Source organism: Pipistrellus hanaki, assembly GCF_964339955.1.
Source record: "Pipistrellus hanaki genome assembly, chromosome: 14".
Taxonomy (NCBI): domain Eukaryota; kingdom Metazoa; phylum Chordata; class Mammalia; order Chiroptera; family Vespertilionidae; genus Pipistrellus; species Pipistrellus hanaki.
The window spans coordinates 21,545,828-21,570,031 of record NC_140516.1 but is presented as its reverse complement, the minus strand read 5'-3'; the positions used below and the strand labels follow the sequence as shown (position 1 = coordinate 21,570,031).

Genomic DNA, 24,204 nt, shown 5'->3' with positions numbered 1-24,204 from the left:
TAATGAAGAGTTAACTTTTAAAAGAAACCTAAAATTTCTTACCTGGTAGGGCTGAAAGGCACTATCTTCGGTTAAAAAATCCAGTTGTTTATCTACAAGGAATTCTACTGCAGTGATTGAACAGGGTACATGCTTTTCAAACAGGGGTTTGAATATCTGGTAAGAGAAAAAAAATTTTCTAATGGTTATTTTCTGGGTTTTACCCTAAAAACATGAAGGGAATTATAATTTATTATAATGTATTACTGCCATTATAATGGTTTTAGGATATCAATTAACATTAGTTTTTATAGTATAATCTAGGGTAATGTTTTTATTCATACATTAGATTTTGTATTTATTAAAAAGGAATCAAACAGATTTACAAAATATGATGAAAAAATTTTAATATATTAAGCCCCAGTTTATTTTTTATGGGATATAATTAAACACAATGTGTATAAAAATTTCTGCTAAGATTAAAAAAGGAAAAATTGCTTCTGAAAAAGTAAACTGGGTAAAAATATTTATCCCATCTCATTTAAAAATTTTTGAGTATTATTCTTTATAAAAGAGAGTAATTACAATTTTTCCCCAGCTCACTTACAAGGATTTTCAATGATCAGGATGCATCTGGTCTTTTAACTCCACCCTGTGTTCTAGCCATTCCCCGCCCCTGTCCCTACCCAGAGCACAAAAATCCAGCTGCTTCAGTAAGAGCCACATGGGGGAGGGGAACCGGAAAAGAAAAGAGATGTAAGAAGTATTACACAAAACCCACAATTCAGTCAAGTCTTTCTAGATCGCCACTACTTTAAAAGGTGAAAGGCACCTTGGGGTTAGGGGGTGAGGGATGGGAAGAATTCATGTTCATTTGACTAAATACTCATCTTTTACATAAAGGATTTCACTCATACCTTGAGGTGGGGGAGGGAGTGAGAAAGGCAGGAAACGAAGAGGAAGGAAATAAAGGTATTATGCATGCATTTTTTAAAATGACTATAACACTCACTTTTGAAGTGGAAGCAGAGTAGAAACCAAGTGTCTTATATCCATGATACTATTCTAAAATTTACAAACCATGGCTTTACTATAATAGAATCTAAGTTTGGAAAATGGTATTAACAACCAACTCAGTTTTTAAATTACTTTTATCAAGGATAAATTTTTCTTGCCTACAAGGCAACTGTGTGACTGTTTCTATATAAACCAAAACTTTTGGCACAGACAGTAAAATTCCCAAGGAGATCCAAAAGCCGTAGTATTTCCCCCCATCTCTTATTATATCTCAACTCTAACATCGTGACAATCACAATAAACATTCTGAGGGAAAACTTTTCAAGATTCTTAGCTCAGAATGGCTCTTAAGGAGTTAATTTCTATACTTATAAAATTCCTTTTACTAGTAAAAGCTTTCAATTCAATTCATTGAGGAGCCTAACAAATATGTAATATGAGAATAAGCATTTAAAGCATGCCTTATTTCTACATTAGCCACACTGTGAATTTGTAATATTCTCTTTCCTAATTTAAAACATGATAAAAATTCTAACATTCCCACTTAAATGTTCAGTATTTATGTTTAAAAAATATAATCTCAGTAAGATTCTTCCTCCCTTGTCCTAGGGCTGACCTTTTAAGGAAATGTACTACATATATATCAAAACTATTTTTATTTGGGTTAGAATTACATTTCAAAACAGACATTCCCCCATTATTTGGCTATCTCTTGCTACTACTGTTGCCATCTAACACTTTCATTTACCAAGACTAAATCCCTAAAATTATCATTTCATTAAGTCCTATTCCCAAGAAATGACTAAAGCTTGTAACCCAAGAGTATTCTTTTATTTAGACTCTAAAATGTCTACCAATATATGACTAATTAACATGAAATACGTAACACTTTCATATTTTATCTGTTTAGTTTTTAGTCAACTAGAAAACACTGGAACCTTCTACAGAACTTTTAATCTTTGAACTTTAGCAAATGCTCTATTTCTTTTCAAATAGTACCAAGTCAGGTCACCACATGAAGGTTAACAAAAAGGTCTACAAAAGGTATTATCTAAATGACTAAGGAAACAATTCAATTAAGTAGGATTAAAAAAAAAAAAGCAAACTTCTTCTGAGTGCCTTTTTCTTAAGCAAATGATACAGGTGGTTTGCATTTCCTATGCGACTAAGTAATTTTATAATATGAAAAACATTCTTGTGAAGGGAATCTCTCAGAATTCTTGTTTTTCAAGGTACATCAAGAGTTCTAAGGATACATTTCAATAAGCCAACTTATAATTTAAATTACTGAGTTACGTAAAAAGCTTAGTTTCTAGACCAAAATTAAAAACAATTTCTCATTTTATGTTAGCATTTAGCTACCACAAATGTTAAAAAACTACTTTCATAATGTTCTATTTCTAATATATGAATACTTACAATCATGTACAAATGGAGGTCAAAAGTATGCTATATATCTTAGATAGTAAATAGGGCCACAACTTGCAAAATTTAAATGTTCACTCATATTTAAACTACAAATATGTTCCCACCAAGTACCGAAAAATATTTTTATATTTTTAAGTAAATATTTCAATAGATACTAAATGAGAATATTTGAAAATGTGTGACTGTCCCTACTTTATGGAAAATTAAACAATATAGAATACATACTGATTTTTAAAGTGGTAAATCAACGATGTATGTTATTAATTTTTATGGCCAAATCTAACATTTAGAAAACATCATTAACTTAGAAATAAAAAAATGAATCCTACAGCTTTTATGAATCTGTACTAAATATTTCATGGGTATAGGTGCACTGGAATGTAAAGAAACTAGAACTCATGCATAACTAAGTAATTCAAGATCTATCATTCTATGAGGAACTTCCATAGCCTAAGGGGAAGCAATGAGTTACCATCAGATGAAAGTCACAGTAGAATATAGCCCTTAAAAAAAAACAAACAAAAAAAAACCACACACACACAAAAAAAAAAAAACACAAAAAAACCAACCTATTATCCCATCTGATAAAAGCCTTCAAAAATCTAAATTAAATTAATTTAAAATTTATACTTTTTCAATTTTATCATTGAATTGAGTGTCTTTTTAAGGTTCTCTGTCAGTGTTAACAATAATTTAAAGAATAGTCTGCAGCCAAAATAAATAACTTGGTTGAGAGCCTGCATTTCTAGTAGGGCCTACCACGCTATAGGAAGAATGCTTAGAACAACTGTATCCTGTTTGGGGCTCCATGCTGCACCACATTCCATTCACATGAGGAAGAGGCAAACAGATGAGCCCTCCTCGAAAAAACATTTTTAAAATAAATCAGCTATACTTCTCCAGCATAATTCAGCTGGTCAAACAACCCATGTTAAAGCTCACCATTTAACATTTAACTGGAAATTCATGGAGTTTATGTCTGCAGTCCGAGTTTTTAACAAGCGCCGGTTAACATTTAATTTCTTTTCCAAGTAAAAAACTTGGGCTCTTTAACTACAAAAGTCTGATCTATATCTAGCTAAAGAATATACTGAAGCAGAAAACAATCTAAGCAACATTTTAGAAGTTAAAAAAAAAAAGCGGGGGCGGGGGGGGGGGGGGGCGGCTGGAGTGACTTGAAAGAACAAAGTCCAAATTCCCACCCAAGCAGGTCTATTGAAAAACACGATACTGTTAGCAAACAAGTTGGGGGTGGGGATGGGAGTACATCACACACAAAAAACCTCAGAAAACATCCCCCACTCACTTAAAACATTATATTCTGAAAAACATAATCGGAAACATTTTTTTTTCTGTAAACAAACTCGTTTTTAAAATAATCTTTTTACAGTTATGAATTTACCACACAATAAACTACTTTCTAAACAAATGAAATAGTTAAAAATTCTTAAAAGAACACTAAGGCTAGATCTATAAAAGGAAGTGACCTTAATACATAAGACCGAGAAGCAAAACCAAATGTAAATTAAGACAAAAGAAAAAGGAAGCAGAAAAATACAAACCGTACTTTGTTCTCGGTAATTTTAAAATATCTTTAAATCTCAGAAATCCACGACCCGGCTTTAAAGGTCAAGAAGTACAGCTGGTATTTCCATTTTGTTTTTGAGCAGTATTTTTTTATCCAGCCTAAATACTATTTCAGTCTTTTAAAAAAACGAAACAAAAAAACACCCAACACAAACTCACAGGCAAATGGCTCTCGAACCAAGCATTTCTGAAATCACTTGAAGCGTCGTCATTGTACAGGAGGAAAAGCCAAGACCACTAAACGAAGCAGAGGCTGTAACCCAACAAATCTCCGACGAGCAAATGACGATTTTCTGTCTGCTCCGGCTCAACCCCGGCAGTGATGAGGATTACAACTCGCTCTTTGTCATCGGCGGTGTGGTGTTAAGGACTAAGAAATCCTGCAGCTGAAGCACTACTGCATCCTCCGATCTGGGTCAGGATAATTTCTCTTGAGGTCGCTTACATAACCAGTAAGATACTCCAAATAGAGAGAACAGCCATCCACCAGCTAGAGAAAGCCTTTCCCACTGTACTGTCTGCGTGGAAACAAACTGCAGCAGCTTCCAACAGTGCAGACACCCAAATGAGAACGACTACTTGGCTGAGGGCACACAGAGAAGGGAAGAGGCGGTGCTCTGTAAACTGTAACTAATCCCCGTCACAGGTGCTGATGGAGTCACTTCCAGCACGAGTCACATTACTGGTGATTACTCATTTGGCTGCGGCCATAGAGACTGGCTCATAATTTTAACAACAGACAAAGACAGACTAGTGGCTAGACTGAAAGCTCAAGTTTACTGTCTCCTTCATAAAGCAAATGCAAATACAAAGTTTTTGCTTTCCAGATTTAACAAGGTGTGAAAGTGCAGAAAACAAATACTATATAAATCTCTCTCAAGTAGACAACAATTAAGCATAACTTTAAATCATCAAAAATAAGTTCAGTGTTTTCAAGTAAAAGATTTATTAGTATAATCATTTTTCCTTAAAAATATACTAATATAAACAACCTCAAGAAAAAAAGTTTAAAATAGTCTAAGTGAAATCAAATGATATAACCAACAATCCCAGAGGCACTATACTCAAAAGAAAAACCTGATAATATTAATTTTGGCAGATTTTTAAAAATATTCCTGGAACATTTTCATTCTTTATAAAAACAATTTAATATAATTTACAGTTATAAATAAACCTTATAATTTGAAAACATAAAATATATTTTCTGATGTTATTTAATATGTACTTTTTTAAAATTTATTTTTATTGATTTCAGAGAGGGAGACAGAGATAGAAACATCAATGGGACAGAATCATTGATCAGCTGCCTCCTGGACACCCCCCACTGGGGATTGAGCTCACAAGCTGGGTATGTGCCCTTGGTCAGAGTGGAACCTAGGATCCTTCAGTCCAACCGCAGGCTGAAGTTCGATCCACTGAGCCAAACTAGCTAGGGCTCTAATGTGCACTCTTAATTTCTTTCTTTCTAAACTGGAATTATACCAGATTGTCTAGTGTGGTAGCCACTAGTTACATAGCTACTGAGCCACAGAAATGTGATTAATCTGAATTTTGAGATGTTTGCTGTTATGTGTAAATACACATGCTAAATATGAAACATAATTCAAGTACCTGCAAGTGCCAGAAATTTTTAGATTTCTTAATGATGTATGTGAATTGTACTTTATTATAAATTTGGCCTATATAGGTACCTCAATTTCAAGAAATCTAAAAATTCACATTGATTTTTTTTTAATATCACATATGCAACCAGTTCATCAAGTCATGTTAAGAGAAAAACTTCAAACCACCAGTCCTGTCAGTTTCTTTTTAAAGAAAAACATCAAGTTAACTATTGAAGATATTTTGAATTTAGTATATAATGGACTTACACTTATAAAAAATCTTGATCATACATTTTGTTATAAATGCAAAATATGCATAATAGCTATTCTAAGAATGTTATTAATATATAGCTTTAGAACACCAATGGTGCTAAAATACAAAACTTAAGAAAGAAGTATTTTTCAAAGAATGAGTCCAATAAATATTAAATCATACACAACAGCCAAAGAAGTCATTAATAAACAACTCACGTAAGACATGACTATAAAACACTATATGGGAGAAAATATAATTTGCAATGTCATATAAGTTACCAAAAACCAAAAAACTGCATAAATATGTCAGCCTTATTATGATCCCCAAACAAAAACAAAAAAAACATATTTTATGCAGGTTATTATAAGCTACTAAATTTTAAATACATTTCATACTACATTTCTACCATTTATTGTATATTAGAGAGTGAATTTGTTGGTTTACAGGATTCACCTTACAATCTCACATAAATTTAGGTTTGATATAAATTTGAAAATAGCTGTTTTTGTTCCTCAAGTATTATCAGGCCCCTACAGAATCAAATAGCACACAGAACTACAATTAGCTAACTACTGCCATAATATTTATATTTCTAATGACATAGAATGCAATACTTTTTATAAAATAAAAATAAATACCAATACTGAAAAATCATTTATTTTAATTTCATTCTACATCAGGGCTGAAATAAAATGAGATACTTCATTACTATAAAGAAACACTAGCCTGCCGAAACCGGTTTGGCTCAGTGGTAGAGCGTCGGTCTGCAGACTGAAAGGTCCCGGGTTCGATTCCGGTCAAGGGCATGTACCTTGGTTGCGGGCACATCCCCGGTAGGGGGTGTGCAAGAGGCAGCTGGTCGATGTTTCTCTCTCATCGACGTTTCTAGCTCTCTATCTCTCTCCCTTCTTCTCTGTAAAATATCAAAAAAATATATTAAAAAAAAAAAAAAGAAGAAAAGAAACACTAGCCTGACTGGTTTGGCCTAGTGGATGGAGCATAAACCTGTGGACTGGGGGGACATATGTCTTGTTTGCGGGCTCATCCCCAGTGGGGAGTGTGCAGGAGGCAGCTGAATCGATGTTTCTCTCTCATCGATGTTTCTGACTCTATTCCTCTCCCTCTTCCTTCCTCTCTGTGGAAAATCAATGAAATATATTTTATAAAAAACAAAAACAACACTATACAGTCAATTCTTAATGCAAATGAAGGTGAACAGAGGTGTAACTATTTGAAAATCACAAATACCTTTTTTAAGATAGATTTTTTTTTATTTTTTTTTTGAGAGAGAGAGAGAGAGAGAGAGAGAGAGAGAGAGAGAGAGAGAGAGAGAGAGAAAAACAGCGATTGATTGAACCCAGAACCTGGGCTTGTGCCCTGACCAGGAATTGAACCAGTGACCTTTAGGAGCACAGGACTATGCTCAGCCTACTGAGTCACAGTGGCCAGGGCCACAAATATCTTTTTAATATTGAAGTTGAACTTGACATATTTTATAAATATATGAATTTGAGTTTGACCTCTGGTAAATTTCTAACACAAACAAAAGGAATGAACTAACAATATACTAGTAGAGAACCTACTTGGTAGCAAGCATTAAGTTGCTCAGCTTTCACATCAAGTCTCTTCATTCTCTCCGGTCCTTACAACTTATTCGGGGTGATAGATACCATCTTTCAGACAGTAAAAAGCACCAATTTAAGGACAACAGCACTTCAGTTCTTTAAATTGGTTGTCCTTGTGGTTGATCTGTACCTTCCTTAATGGATTAAGGAAGAATATTGAAGAGTTACTGTTAATTTTTCTTTCCTTTTCTTTTCCATTTTTTAGGTGGGGGGAGGGGAGCAGAAGGTCTTTTCTGACAGCTAATCGAGGCTAGAGGAAGAGGAAACTACTCTAGTTACTGCCCAGAAATACACATCTCTGACTTCCTTCCTTTTTGGCTGGTTTCTAGGTTACAAGCTGAATAAATCAACAGAGGTGAGAAAGTAAACAGAGGCTAAAAGGAAGGCAACATTGTATGACTATCTTAAGAAAATATGTTCCTTCCAATAATATAAGAACCTTTTTGTGCAATTGAAAGTTAAAATAAATGAATATTTTGGTTCCATCTGTCATGGGCCATAAAAGAAATAAATCCTCATCTTAGAGATACAGAAGCCTAAACAAACTAGTAGATTTCTGTAAATATATAGACTTTACAAAAATAAAAAACCTAACTGATTAACAAAAACAGATCCAGAGACAGAGAAGCATTGATCAGACTGTCAAACTTCAGAGGGAAGGTAGGGGAGGGAGAGGAGGGTAGGGAAGGAAGGGGGAGAGATCAACCAAAGGACTTGTATGCATGTATATAAGCCTAACCAATGGACAGACACCAGGGGGGGTGAGGGCATGAATGGGTGTGAGGGGGGAGGCAATGGGGGGATAACGACACATACTATGTAATACCTTAATCAATAAAGGGGGAAAATTGCAAAAAATAAAAAAGCTCTAACTTCAATGGCCTACCATTCTATATATATTTTTATATGTAAGGGTAGGAAAGGAAGATGAACAATGGTAGCTAAGAGGATTTCAAACTGATATGGTCTTATAGGAAAGCTAAATTAGATTTAGGAAAATATTTAATATGCCATACTGTACTAGAAATCTATGCCATTTTTCAATATGCCATGTTGTACTAGAAATCTATAAAAATATTTAATCAAACGTGTAACTCCTGAATCATGGTAATATACAAAGGATTAACTTCTTCACATTAATGAATACCTGAAGATCTTCCAGGTACTACCAAGGTTGTATACCACAGTTTCACATCTTCCACAGTCTATGAGCTCTATAACAATGATAGGAATTAACCTTACTGATTTTAAGAACTCTTTACACATCCCTAAAGCACAGAGCACAACCACATCAACCAATATGTATCAAATGTTTTATATGTGCAGGACACTGCTTGGCCCTGAGGACACAATGGTGAGGAAAACACAACTAAGTTCCTACCCTAGCATGCTTTACAGACTTTTAGAAGGAAACAGACATATAGAAATATCAAAGAAATAAAAAGTTACAATCCGGTTAATGTATTCAAGTAATACATGAAGAACTAGGGCTCCTTTAATTTCTTCACTATATCCTTGAAAACTGCCTCAGGCATCAGAGGAGGGGAGTGCAAAACAATGTGTCCTTTTTTTTTTTTTTAACTTTGCAGATATGTCATTGATTTTAATGACATAAGTTTAGCTAAAAAAAAAAAAAAAAAATCAATGCTGAGACTATGAGAACGTAATACTTTCTATGGAAATAGTCACTATATTTTCCAATAAGCATGATGGCTGACCCCAGTGTCCTTTATTTTTTCATTCTAGACTTTCTGAATACTAATACAGGACATATTCTAACTCTAGAATAGTTCCCAGAGTTTATCATCTCTTTGACTTCACTTTCAGAATCTCCCTGATTAGTCCTTCTTTCCTCCCAATATTATGAGGTTTTACTCACTTTTCTTTCTACAACTTTGCAGATGTGTGCGGCTAAGATAACCATATTTCCTGTGTACAAATAAATTAATAATTAAAAACTGTGTTTTGAGATCTGAAATTTAATGGTCTCCCAACTTACTAGGACATAGTAATATTTATATCCTGTTAGCACATAAAACCAAACATAACTAGAATTAAATGCTTAAACAACTTATGTGAGTTATTTAATTCTTTCAAAACACTGAAGTATCACTACTTCAGAAGTAGATATCTCAAAATTCATTAATATAATAATCATGCTTTGTGATTTACTTTGTTTCCCTTACTCATATGTAATATTCTGATTACTTAATATTTTTCCTTTAAACCTCTGTCAATAATAAATATGTAATTTTCCTACAAATTATTCCATAACTTTAATATAACTTTGATAAAGAATTCCAAAAACATTTTGGAACCAGACAAATCAACTTCATGAAAAAGCAAATATAATCAGGAGTGTTCTAGGAAGGAAGGAAAAATAAATAAATGATAAGAAACTAGCCCTAACAAATACTACAATATATTTCAATGTTCCAATTACTTATAAACCTTGTGTGAACTTGTAGTATAAATTAACAGTCATCAATGTACAATTTAGAAAGTCTTAAAATATAGCATCACATGAGCATGGAAATTTAGTGGAAGGTAAAAGGTGTTTTCAAATCAGAGGAAGAAAAAAAAAATGAGGAAAAAGTTTGAAAAGAAGGAAAAGAAAAACAGGTCAGCCCTAGCTGATATGGCTCAGTTGGTCATTGTCCCATGCACCAGAAAGTTGCTAGTTCCATTCCTAGTCAGGGCATTTACCTGGATTGTGATCTCAATGCCCTGGTGGTCAGCATACAGGAAGCATCTGATAGATGCTCTTCCCTCACATCAATGTTTCTCTCTGCCCCTCTCCCTTCCTCTCTCTCTCTTAAGAAATAAGTAAATAAAAATGTTGAAAAGAAAATCAGGCTGTTAAAAATGGAAATGGAACTTCACGGATTAGTAGTCTAATTTTTACAGATGAATATATGAACACTCAGAGACTGTGACTTCTTGTCAAAAATTTTTCTTTATAGAAGCTTTGGTCCTAGAACCTGGATTTCCTAATTCATAGTTGAATGATTTTTACATTGTAAAATAGTGTCAAAAAACTGTATTGTTTTCATGCTTATTGGCATGAAGTGACAAAGAGCAAAGTATTTTGCCATCTGCTGAATAAAACTTTAAACTTTGAACTTAAAATGGAGGAAAATGAAACCAGTCTAAAAGAAACTGCAAAATTATAGATTAACAAGGAAAAGTGGTAGAACATAATAAATTTATATATTTTTAATATGCTTTACTGACAGTTATGTCACCTTTCAGAAAGAAAAAAATAAGCAGAATTAGGAAAAGAAAGCAACTTGAGTAAAGATTTTTTGTTTTGTTTTTTTATGTTTCAAATAAAAATGTTTTAGAAGTTATGTTCAGAAAAAGAACACATGGAAAGATGGTAAAACACTAATAGTTAAAAGAAAAGTTTATTTAATTCCTATTTTGTTCTTGTTTTTTTTCAAGAAAAAATTTTAATATATTTTATTGATTTTTTTCAGAGAGTAAGGGAGAGGGATAGAGAGTGAGAAACATCGATCAGCTGCCTCCTACACACTCCCCACTGGGGTATGTGCCCACAACCAAGGTGCATGCCCTTCACCGGAACCCTTGAGTCCACAGGCCAACGCTCTATCCACTGAGCCAAACTGATTAGGGCAAGAAAAAATATTTTTAATATGTGAAGGGTAAACTAAAGATTAAAAATATACTAAACCATAAAGGACAGGTAGAGAAGCCTTTTTTGTTTAAAAAAAAGAAAAAAAAAGAAAAACCAGAATTAGTTTCCCTTATAAATAATAAAAGTGTATTAAATATGATTTGAAAAACAAAATGAGTCAAAAGAATCCCATAGTTTTAACCAAGAAGTCAAGCAGTTAACCATGTCATTCATTGCACTTTCAGCTTGTTTTCAAAAGTATATTTGTTACCAAGTGATTCAACTTAAATCACTCATTTTACTTGGTGCTTTTTATCATATTATTACATTGCCATCATTTCAAACAGCTACTTAATAAATACTTTAGCCCTAACCGGTTTGGCTCAGTTGATAGAGAGTCAGCCTGTGGATTGAAAGCTCCCAGGTTCGATTCCAGTCAAGGGAATGTACCTTGGTTATGGGCACATCCCAGTAGGGGGTGTGCAGGGGCACAATGTTTCTCTCTAATCTAACTCTTTCTCCCTTTCCCTTCCTCTCTGTAAAAAATCAATAAAATATATTTAAAAAATATATTTCAGGTTTTTAAAAAAGTAAATAAATACTTTATCAAGTAAATGTGCATTAAGTTTAATTACGTATTTTCTAGTGTTGGATATTTAAGGACATTTTTACTTCCCCTAATATTACAAAAAATAGTAAGAAAATCTTCATACTTATATTAAAGAACTAAAAATCAAGTTTAGATGGCTTAAATAAGTTACAGGTTAGAGTATTAAATTGATATAAACTCAGAGCCATTACTGGTAGTCTTTAAAAAAAAAAATACCATGTCATTAACAACATATTAGAGATAGGCATCTATTAATATTTATAAAGCAGAAAAGGGGCAAGTTACAAACTACACCTAATAAACTTGAGTTCAAAACAAAATCTGAAATGGATGATTAGAATCATAAAAACAATAGTGATTACTAAGAGCAAAATACAGGATGGGACAAAGTAGATTTTAGTTGTTCCTATGGAAAAGAATGCTAGAATTAATAAACAACAAATAAGCCCTAGCTAGTTTGGCTCAAGAGGCAGCTGATTGATGTTTCTCTCTCATTGATATTTCTAGCTTTCTTTCTTTTCTTTTTTTTTTTTTTAAAATATATTTTATTGATTTTATACAGAGAGGAAGTGGGAGAGAGAGAGAGTTAGAAACATCGATGAGAGAGTCATCGATCAGCTGCCTCTTGCACACCCCCTACTGGGGATATGCCTGCAACCAAGGTACATGCCCTTGAAACCCGGGACCTTTCAGTCCCCAAGCCGACGCTCTATCCATTGAGCCAAACCGGTCCTGGCTGTTTCTAGCTTTCTATCCCTCTCTCTTCCTCTCTGTAAAAAACTCAGAACAAACAAACAAAAAAATAAAACAAACAAAACCCCAGCATTGTACTGGCAAAAAACATATCGATTAATGGAACAGAATAGAGAGCCCAGAAATAATACTAAACCAAACTAATATTTGACAAAGGAGGTAAAAAACACACAATGGTGTAAAAGAGTCTATTCAATAAATGATGTTGGAAAAATGGGACAGATACATAAAAACATAAATTAAAACACCTTCCTATACCATATTCAAGAATAAACTCAAGATGGATTAAAGACTTAAATGTAAGTCTGGGAACCATAAAAACCCTAAAAGAAAACATAGGCAGTAAAATCTCAGACTTTTCTCTTGGCGATATTCTTTTGATTTATCTCTTTGGACAGGAGAAACAAAAGAAAAAATAAACAGATTGAACTACATCAAAACTAAACAGTTTTTACACAGCAAAGCAAATAAAGAAGACAACACACTCACTGGAAGAACATATTTGCCAATAATACATCCGAAAAGGGGTTAATATTCAAATCTCTGAATAACTCATATAACACAATACCATTAAAAAAATCCACCTAAAATATGGGCAGAGAACCTGAATAGACTATTCTACAAAGAGGACATAAAGATGAGCAATGTAAACATGAAATTATGCCTTAACATAACTAATCATCAAAGAAATGCAAATTAAGACACAATGAGACATCACCTTATATTTATAAGAATGGCTATCATCAATAAACAACAAGTGTTGGCAAGGATATGGAGAAAAGGCAACTGCAGTGCTCTGTTGGTGGGATTGCAGATTGGTGCAGCAACTATGAAAAACAGTATGGAGGTTCCTCCAAAAATTAAAAATGTAACTGCCTTATGATCCAACAATTCCATTTCTGAGTATATATCTGGAGAATTCTAAAACATTTGTTTTAAAGAATGCATGTACCATTATGTTCATTGTAGCATTATTTACATTACCCAAGATATAGAAGCAACCCAAATGCACATTAACAGTGGATAAAAAAGAGGTAGTACATGTACACAATGGAATATTACTCAGCCATAAAGAAGAAGGAAATCTTCCTATCTGCAACAGCATGGATGGATGGACCTGATGCGTATTATGCTAAGTGAAATAAGACCATCAGAGAAAGACAAATACCATTTGATTTCACTCATATGTGGAGTCTAAAGAACAAAATAAACAACAAAACAGAAAGAGGCTCAAAGAGAATAGACTGATGTTTGCCAGAGGTGTGAGGAGTGGAGGACTGGGTGAAAAAGATAAAGAGATTAAGAAGTATAGGTTGATAGTTACAAAATAGTCACAGGGATATAAAGTACAGCATAGGGAACATAGGCAATAATATTGTAATTACTATGTATGGTGCCAGATTGGTACTGGAAATATTGTGGGCAACACTTTGTAAAGTAAATGATTGTCTAGCCACTATGCCTGACACCTGAAACTAATGAAGTAGTACTGAATGTAAACTGTAATTAAAAATAAATTTAAAACTAACTAACTAACTAAAGATAAAAGGTTACTTTTAGAGTGGTTCTCAATCAGCCAGCTACAATGGCAGCTCCATGAGTTGAGCGAGCAAAGGGAGGGGTAACAGCCACAGGTGCTGATTCCTGTGGTCACTGTATATGGAACTTTATCTAATTTACTCTCTGTGGCCAGCAGTAAACTTGGCATAAAAGCCACTAGTGTGTATAATGGGAAAGGTAGACTGATTGATGACATTGCTTTGATGAAGGATGATAATGTTTTGTTTGTGTGTGAAGGAGAGCCATTCATTGATCCTCAGGCAGATTCTCAACTACCTGAAGGGTTGTCAGGATCTCATACAGACTGGCTTACATTAAATGTTGGAGGGCGGTACTTTACAACTACACAGAGCACTTTAGTGAACAAAGAACCCGACAGTATGCTGGCCCACATGTTTAAGGACAAAGGTGTCTGGGGTAATAAGCAAGATCATGGAGGAGCTTTCTTAACTGACCAAAGTCCTGAGTACTTTGAACCAATTTTGAACTACTTGCATCATGGACAACTCATTGTAAATGTTGGCATTAATTTACTGGGGGTGTTGGAAGCAGCCAGATTTTTTGGTATTGACTCACTGATTGAATACCTAGAAGGGGCAATAAAGAATTCTCATCCACCAGAGGATCATTCACCAATATCACAAAAGGAATTTGTCTGATTTCTCCTAGCCACTCCAACCAAATCAGAATTGTGTTGCCAGGGTTTAGACTTTAGTGGTGATGATCTTTCTTATTTGGACCTTCGATACATTAACTTCAAGATGGCCAATTTCAGCTGCTGCAATCTTGCACATGCAAATCTCCGCTGTGCAAATCTTGAAAGAGCTGATCTCTCTGGATCAGTGCTTGACTGTGCAAATCTCCAGGGAGTCAAGATGCTCTAATCTAATGCAGAAGGCACATCCTGAAACTGTGTAATTTTGAAGGTTCTTCTGGTCTTAAAACCAATTTAGAAGGTGCTAATCTAAAAGGTGTGGATATGGAAGGAAGTCAAATGACAGGCATTAACCTGAGAGTCGCTACCTTAAAAAATGCAAAGTTGAAGAATTGTAACCTTAGAGGAGCAACTCTGGCAGAAAGTGATTTAGAGAACTTAGACCTGTCTGGGTATGACCTTCAGGAAGCCAACCTGAGAGGTTCTAACGTTAAGGGAGCTATATTTGAAGAGATGCTGACACCACTCCATGTGACACAAAGTGTCAGATGAGACTTTAGGGCTGGAGAAAGATACTCAAGATGAAAATGTTTTCCTTATCACTTTTATTTCTCCACTCAGTTGTCTAGAAGAAAAACACAAAAAGACAAAACCATTTAGAGGATTATGCTTGTTCTAAGTGGTACATAAGGAAAAAAGTGGCTTTTCCCCACATTCTGGTTTTAACAGAGAAGCACTCATTTACCAGCTATAGGGAAGCCAATTAGACTGCTGCCTTTAGAGTGGAGTGGGGGGTTTGCCTGGCTTTATGACCAGGAATGGTATCTATCATGTTTGCTTTAAATAGGCATGATATGGAATTACCATCTTGATTTGAAATGCATTTGAGGATTTTCTTTTATGAGAAGCACAACATATTAAATTGTATTTATTGAGTCTATAGATGCATATGGATATTTAAGTTGTTAAACTTAAAATTTCAAGAGGTTGTTCAGGTTATAAAAAGCTTTCGGGCTGCCTCCCTTTACATGTCACACCATGTGAATATGGTGAGATCAGACTCCCAAAGGCTCTCTTTTCAGGTTCATTTTAATAATGGTTATTTTTTTAGAACAAAATAGTAGCTGAATTAAAGAAATCCTCCGTTCTTACTGGTTGAGACAAGAGTTGAAAGAAAGACATCATTGTCAGCTGAAGCTACAGTGGAACTCTATAGTAACAACCTATAGCAACAACTTTTAAAGGAACACTCCTCAGAATTTCATTCTAAGCAAGTTCCACTCAATGCAGACCAGGCAATTTTTTTATTTACACAATCAGCCTAGTTTCCTCCTGAACAGTCAAAACAAGCATAGGAAGATACTTCAAAACCAAAAAACCAAGGTGTTACTAATATTTAATTCAGTGACCAAATAGTTTAATCAGGGCCAGCTTAGAACTAGATACTAAGTCTCAATCAACTGTAATCAACCCTGCAAAATATGAATGGGTATTGCAAAGTCATCTTTTAGATAGCTACACAATAGATTGCAGCTAAAACTCTACAGTGGAGAATAAGAGATTTTAAACTATTTAATTATAGCCACCGAAAAACTTAAAAATAAAAATATTTGGCTGGTCCAAAATGTAATACCAGTCACTCAGCACTCGTGGTTCTTTAACTTTTATTTTCTGGTTTGGTTTTGTTTTAATAATTTTAGCCTCATTTTCTTGAGTCATTATCTCTCTACAGAAGCAGAGAAGAGGCCTGTACTTCCTCACCAATAAACGGTGTCTTTACATCTGCCTTAAATGGATTCTGAATTAAGCAATGAATTATTAAAACCCACTTTGTATTTTTTTGGAGGATGACATGTCTTGAATATTTACATAGCTTATTCTATATATACATATGTAAAGCTTTCCTTACAGTGAAGGTTATATGCATAGTGGGAGGAGATAAGGCCTTTACAGGTAAAGGAAAGCAACTTCAGAAATGAATTTTTATTTTTACCAGAGAAGTACTGTACTGAAAGTTAACTATTTTCATAATCAATATGTGCCTAAGTTATATTTAAACCATTTCACTCTGTAGTATATTTTCAACAACTATAGAAAATGTGGTTCAGTTACTTAAGGGTACCTCTTGTAGACATAACCTAAAAGTGCAAAAGAGTCTGAAAGAGGAAACATGATAGTCTTAGAAACTGCATAGTTCGGGTCCAATGTATACTGCACTAATAAACAATGTGAAATGTTGGGGGGCGGGGAAGGTTACTTTTATCAAGACAACCTGTGGTATGTAAGTCAATGAACTATGGGCTGGATGACAGTTCTTGATGCATTTGTACCTGATAAAGAGTACTGAATAATTGTATTGTTTTTAACTTATAATATGCTATCTTTTCATCTTTGTTCTTACATACTATGACTTGAAGGCTGTCTTTATATGACAACTAATGACAAAATAATTCTGAAATATATCATAAAATATAATGAAGAACTACATTTTTAAGTGATCAAGAAAAGCTGGGATAAGGATTAACCCCCAACGTTAACAGTGAAAAAGTTAGATCCAATTTTTAGGTTTAAAAAAATCACACCGTGTTTCCCCGAAAATAAGACATCCCCCAAAAATAAGACCTAGTGCATGGAAAGATAAGACATCCCCTGAAAATAAGACCTAGCGCAACTTTGGGAGAAAATATTAATATGAGACACTGTCTTATTTTCGGGAAAACGGTAGTAGAATATAATGAAGATCCAGCTCCCTAGAAAACCATGCGAAAGAATCTCAAAGACACAAAATCAATACAACCTATATATTAAAAAGTGGGGGTAAATTTTTGACACAAAGTGCTAAGACCATGGGAGTAATAATAGTCCCTTCATATTCTGCATTGTTTATACCATCTCCGAATGACTTGTTCAATTTGGGACATCAGAATATAAGAGAAACAATTATAAACTAAGGTGTGTCAAAGAAATGTAAAAATCATGAAATACTAGGATCATTAGAAGAAATAGATATGTCTTGCCTGGAGATGAGGAGGAGGACAAACAATAATTATGTACTATACTAGAGGCCCAGTGCAAGAAATTCGTGCATGGGAGAGGGGTGTCCCTCAACCCAGCCTTCACTCTCTCCAATCTGGGATCCCTCTCACAATCCAGGACTGCTGACTCCCAACTGCTCACCTGCCTACCAGCCTGATCACAACTTAACCACTCCCCTGCCAGTGTGTTTGCCCCTAACTGCCCTCCCCTGCTGGCCTGGTTACCCCTAACTGCCCTCCCCCTGAAGGCCTGGTCCCTCCCAACTTCCATCCCCTGCTGGCCTAATCGCCCACAACTGCCCTTCCTTGCAGGCCTAGTCTCAACCAACTGCCCTACCCTGCTGGCCATCTTGTGTCCACATGAGGGCAGCCATCTTGTGTGTTGAAGTGATAGTCAATTTGCATATTACTTTTATTAGATAGGCTAGAGGCCTGGTGCACGGGTGGGAATCGACTCGTTTTCCCTGAAGGGTGTCCCAGATCAGGGTGGGGGTTCCCTTGGGGCATGGGGTGACCTGAGCAAGGGGCCTGTGGTGATTTGCAGGCTGGCCACTCCCCCAGGCGACCCAAGCAGAGGTCCTGGTATCTGGGATTTATCTATCTTCTGCAATTGAAACTTTGTAGCCTGGAGTGAAGCCAAGCCTCCTGTTTGCTTCTTGGGGCAGCCATTTCTGTTGGGATTTATCTTCTATAATTGAAACTTTGTAGCCTTAAGTGGAGGCCTGGGCCGGCCAGGGTGTGCGGAAAGCTTGGCTTCCTCCATCACTGGGGAAACCCATGCCTCTCTCTGGCTCTCTCAGTTTCCACAGCCATCTTGATTGGTGTTAATTTGCAAACTCGCTCCTGACTGGCTGGTGGGCGTGGCTTGTGGGTGTGGTGGAATGATGGTTAATTTGCATATTATTCTTTTATTAGGATTATTTAAAAGGTTTGGAAAATTGAAAAGGTAGAGCCGCATAAGAAAAATTTCTAAGAACGCCAATTCTAGCTTCACACAAAGAAGAAACAACATTTCTAATAAACACTACCAAAACAAGCAGTTATTCACAAAATAGTGAGCTTTCAGCTTCCAATAACTAGAAACTATTCAGAAGAATCTCAATGAAAACTAACTTGACAAGTCTGTCATTGAAGGATTCCAATTCTCCTGTTAGCAAGGGGTAATTTATAAAATATTAAAGATTCTTTTCAATTATAAGACTCTTTCTTTTATTCAATTTATTGAATTGAATAAAGACTCTATAATTTATTCAATTATAATACAGCTTTCTTTAAGCCGCTTCAAGTTTAATGGCAAAGTGAAGCAAGTTTAAACCAAATTTTTCATCAACACTGCTACTACTTTTGCATATACAAAAGCGTAAAAAAAAGTACTGCTGAATGTTCATGTATTATTCACATAAGGTGGAAGAATTAGAAATAAAACATGTTATCTCCCATCTCAGAGTAAATTAACCAAGGCCTATATAGTTCAGCAGAAATAAAACTACATGGGAGACTTCTGTAGCATGGGATTACTATAATCCACAGATTATATCTTCTGATGAAAAAACAATGTAATTTTGTGGGAATAAAAAATATTACATAACGAGTTGCCTGAAATGCATACATGGGCAGGGTTCCTAGACCTGGCCAGCAATCAGGGCCTATCAGGGCCTTCTGACTGCTGGCCAAGGCCTTTCTTCTTTCCATGCCACCCCCTGGTGGTCAGCGCATGTGATAGAGAGTGATCAGTCTCCTGGTTGAACTCCTGCATGGACAATTTGCATATTAGGCTTTTATATATAGATTATATCAACCCAATCATAATTAAAGGCATGTGTTGAAATGATAATTTTAAAAAATCACAAAATAAAAAGTTAAGCTAAGATAAAATGTCTTACAGACTAAGGACCTGTCAACCATACCATCCTTAGAGAATAGAGCATATGCCCTTGTTTGCATATGAATGTTTTCTTGGCCTTTTTTGTTCTAAAACTAATTTAAAAAATCTCTTTTCCAATTTTCCTTAATAATTTCACTGTTTATAGTTTTGTAAAGTTGAATCAAATCTCCTATTTCTTTACTGGTTTTGTTAATTTCTGTCTGGCAAACATCTGTTTCTTGTGCACCACAGCTCTACAAGTCAACAAGGCTCTACAATTATTTCCCCATTACCTCCTTGTTTGTCAAAAACTCTGATGATGTCAGCAATAATCTGGAAGCTGGAATGTTTCAATTTAAAAAGGGGGATTCACAGTTCTCCCTCCAGGGAGCACATCCTTGCATTTCCTTTTCCCTCTTCTTCCCCCCAGGTTTGTATCCCCTAACATCTAAGGGACCCCATGAGACTTGTGACCAGAGGAGCAATTGGCAGCAGAAGCTCATCCAGGCTAACCCCTGAACCTGTTTCCAAGGTCGCCTTTCCCCCCCTTTCCCAGTGAGTCAAAGCAGCCCAGCCTAAGCTCTCTTGTTGCTTCTTCTACGCCTTTCCTTGTTTTACTGCCCTAAATAAGTTTTTGTTGCAGTTAATAAATTCTTGCTTGATTTTCTAAAAGAAATGAAAAAGGGAATTTACAATTTCCATTAAGTATGATACAGTAGCTATTTTGAAGAAATAATACATTTGTAAGAATTAATACATTTTAGGTGACAGTGATCACATGTGCTAAGTAGTATTTAAATTCAAAATATATATAGTAAGGTACTGACAACCATAGTTTTCTTTGTGTATTGACAATTTATACAAATATTTTGGCAGGTATGAAATATCAAAGTACTGCTGCACCAAGTAAAAGGAGTACAATGGAAAAGAAAACTTTACATCACACTGCAGTGTTTTATTTCACTTATAAATTATTATTCATTTAAATAAACATTCCTTCCCTTCTAATAAGTTGTAGGGCAACTGAAAGTTATATTTAAAAAGTGTACAGAGAAAATGAATACCCATAATCTACTTTCAGGTCAATAACCACTAATTTAATTTTAGTACACTTCCTTTAATCAAAGTCCCTCCCCTCTATGCTTAGTTCAGGTCAGTTGCTGTTTCACGGAGGACAACTTCCTTTAAAAGGCATGAGGCAACAAAAGTTCCAAGGTTAACTGAGAAAGGAAAAAGTTGAGGCCCATTAATGATACCCAGAAGCCTTACTTAAGTTTATCTCTTTAGAGAGAGGAAGGTTTGACAATTAGACTCTTCAAGGCTAATAAAGATTCCACCCAGGGTCTTAGTTTCCTCCAAAGTTTCAGCCAGCCTGTAAGTAGTCTGGGCAAATACACTTTAAGACTCCTGTGGATTTAGTAGTGTTTTTATAGCTCCTGAAACAGTTGTTTTGTCTTTTGGGACCTAAATGTTTCTCTGCATTTGACCACCTGTTTAGGAGCTTTTTAAAATAGAACAAATTTTCCTAATTTCAGGAGCCCTTAAAATCATCTTTCCTGCTTCCTGTTACATGTAAGTCAAACTATACTGTATTAACTTTGAGCTATATTTTACTCGGCCTTGGAAAAATGAGCACTTAAAAAGTTACATTTTAGCACTGGCCAATGTGGCTCAGTTGGTTGGGCTTCATCTCAAGCACTGAAAGGTTGCCAGTTAGATTCCCTGGTCAGGGCACACGATGAGCTTTCTGCTCAATCCCCAGTAGGGGACATGCAGGAGGCAGCCAACTGATGTTTCTCTCTCACACAGATGCTTCTCTTTCTCTCCCACTCCCTTCCTCTCTCTCTAAAAGAATAAAAATATTTTTTAAAAAGCATGTTCAGAATATTAATTTTTTTAAAATTACATTTTGGGTCCTGGCCAGGTAGTTCATATGGTTAGAACATCATCCTGATATGCCAAGGTTGTGGATATGATCTTGGTCAAGGCACCTACAGGAAGCAGACAATCTATACTAATAAAAGGGTAATATGCTAATTAAGGTGGATGTCTTGCGGACATCCATGCAGACAAAGCACCAAGAGGTGTGGGCCTCAGGCATCAGTAGGACAACCCCTGAGGGCTCCTAGACTGTGAGAGGGGGCAGGACGGACTGTGGGATCCTCCTGTGCACAAATTTTCGTGCACTGGGTCTCTAATGAATGTATAAATAAGTGGAACAACGAATCAGTGTTTCTCTCCCTCTTTCCTCTACCTTCCGCTATCTCTCTAAAATAAAAAATAATAAACATATGCATTTTTAAAAGTTATGTTATATTTAGGTAAAAAAAAAATCAAACCACTAAAAGTGGTTACAGCCTGGCCAGTGTAGCTCCGTGGTTAAGCATCAATCATGAATTGAGAGGTCCCTGTTTCAAATGCCTGGATTGTGGGCTCAATCCCCAATAGGCGACATGCAGGAGGCAGCCAATCTCTCTCATTGATGCTTCTATTTCTCCATCCCACTCTCTTCATCTCTCTCTCTCAAATCAATAAAAACATTAAAAAAGGGGGGGGGACTATTCATTTTCCTACTCTGATAGGAAGAAATGCTACATATAGAAGCAACTATTTATGAAACAGGTTTATCAATGTGTCATTTAACAATGCTTGTATACTTTCCATGGCCACTTCCTTTGCCAGGAAGAAGGGAGATTTTTTACCATTCTTTTACAGTGATAAACTAGACTGAGCTTTGTTATGCTTTATTATGTGGCTATAATAATTGATGAAGAATCCTGAAAGATATACTTTGTTTCAAGAACTTGATGCTCTCCATAACAGATTTGGCTAGTGGATAAAGTGGATAGAGCATCGGCCTAAGGACTGAAGGGTCCCGGGTTTGATTCCGGTCAAGGGCATGTACCTTGGATGTGGGCACATCCCCAGCAGGGGTGTGCAGAAGGCAGCTGATCGATGTTTCTCTCTCATTGATGTTTCTAACTCTCTATCTCTCTCCCTTCCTCTCTGTAAAAAAGTGTGTGTGTGTGTGTGTGTGTGCATATACATATACATATACATATACATACATACATACATACATACATACATACATATATACATACATATATATATATATATATATATATATATATATATATATATATATAAACTTGATGCTGATGGCACACAGTTGTGTTAGCCACATCCTAGATCAAAGGCTAGCCCCCCGTCCAGAAGCATCAGCAACACCAAGGGCTAAAAAAAAATGCAATTTCTTAGGCTTCACCCCAGACTACTTGATGCAGATTCTGGGGGTGGGACCTAGTAATTTGTATTTTAACAAGTCCTTATGTAATTCTGAAGCACTGTAAAATTTAAGAACCAGTAACAGTGTTCTTATTCTTAACTTTTTGGGAGTTGAGGAACTCTCAATCTGATGAAAGCTGTAGCTCCCAAAACATGACATGCATAATTATTATTTTTTCAAATGATTTGAGAGAGGAAGGGAGAGGGAGACAGGGATAGAAACTTCAATGATGAGAATCACTGATTGGCTGGCTGCCTTCTACATGCCCCCCACTGAGGAACAAGCTAGCAACCCAGGCATTGCCCTGATTAGGAACGGAACAGCGACCTCCTGGTCTATGGGTCAAAGCTCCACTACTAGCCACAGGAGCACTGAAGGGTCCCAGGTTCAATTCCGGTCAAGGGCATGCACTTTGGTTGCAGGCACATTCCCAGCAGGGGGTGTGCAAGAGGCAGCTGATTGATATTTCTAGCTATCTATTCCTCTCTCTTCCTCTCTATGAAAAGTCAATAAATATTTTTTAAATATTCGTTTAAAAAAATGTTTTCCCTGTTCTCTTAACGTGCCCACAAGTTGGCTGTAAGCAGCTTGCCCATATGACCAGGTGAAGAAAGTAGGCCTCTGCCACAGTTCTCCTTCCTGCTCTCCCCTGACTTTAACTTAGTAGCATTCAAATGCACCAATAAAACCCCATCTTCCTTTTCTAGTTTATTCCAACCAAATCCCCAACAAAGCCCACATGTCCTTGTGCTGCCTCTTGGCTCTCGACCTGCTTGGCCGAACCTGCTTCCTTGTGGCATGCAATGACTATTTCTAAAGGACTTATGAGTATAATAAACTTTGTTTTCATGTGCCTCTCTCTCTCTCTCTCTCTCTCTCTCTTTTTAATATATTTTATTGATTTTTTTTACAGAGAGGAAGGGAGAGGGATAGAGAGCCAGAAACATCGATGAGAGAGAGACATCGATCAGCTGCCTCCTGAACACCCCCCACTGGGATGTGTCCGCAGCCAATGTATATGCCCTTGACCGGAATCGAACCTGGGACCTTTCAGTCCGCAGACCAATGCTCTATCCACTGAGCCAAACCGGTTTCGGCTTCATGTGCCTCTCTTGTGTCTCCTCTGATGGCTTCATGTGACTGACCTACACATAGGGCAGGCCTAGGAATACTTAGTTGTTTTTTTTTTATTAATTTTTAAAAAATATATTTTATTGATTTTTTACAGAGAGGAGGAGAGAGGGATAGAGAGCTAGAAACGTTGATGAGAGAGAAACATCGACCATCTGCCTCCTGCACACCCCC

The 24,204-nt window shown here is 35.9% G+C and overlaps 1 protein-coding gene and 1 pseudogene across 9 annotated transcripts in view; one reads left to right on the top strand and one right to left on the bottom strand.

The window, feature by feature from the left end:
• JMJD1C (jumonji domain containing 1C) overlaps positions 1 to 24,204 on the bottom strand; it is a 207,745-nt gene that overhangs the window by 86,658 nt on the left and 96,883 nt on the right. For 6 of the 8 annotated variants that reach the window (XM_084903943.1, XM_084903944.1, XM_084903945.1 and 3 more), the window contains one exon: positions 43 to 156. Coding sequence is in view for 3 of the 8 variants with exons in the window: in XM_084903949.1 (XP_084760075.1) it covers positions 43 to 156 (114 nt within the window). In the remaining 5 variants the exon portion in view is untranslated. Of the gene's footprint in view, positions 1 to 42; positions 157 to 3,991; positions 4,639 to 24,204 lie in introns of those variants that run through there. The other 2 variants (XM_084903946.1, XM_084903947.1) reach the window with 2 other exon arrangements.
• LOC311632829 (BTB/POZ domain-containing protein KCTD9-like) lies at positions 14,069 to 15,263 on the top strand (annotated as a pseudogene). Its single transcript has one exon. The product of its transcript is annotated as a BTB/POZ domain-containing protein KCTD9-like (transcript).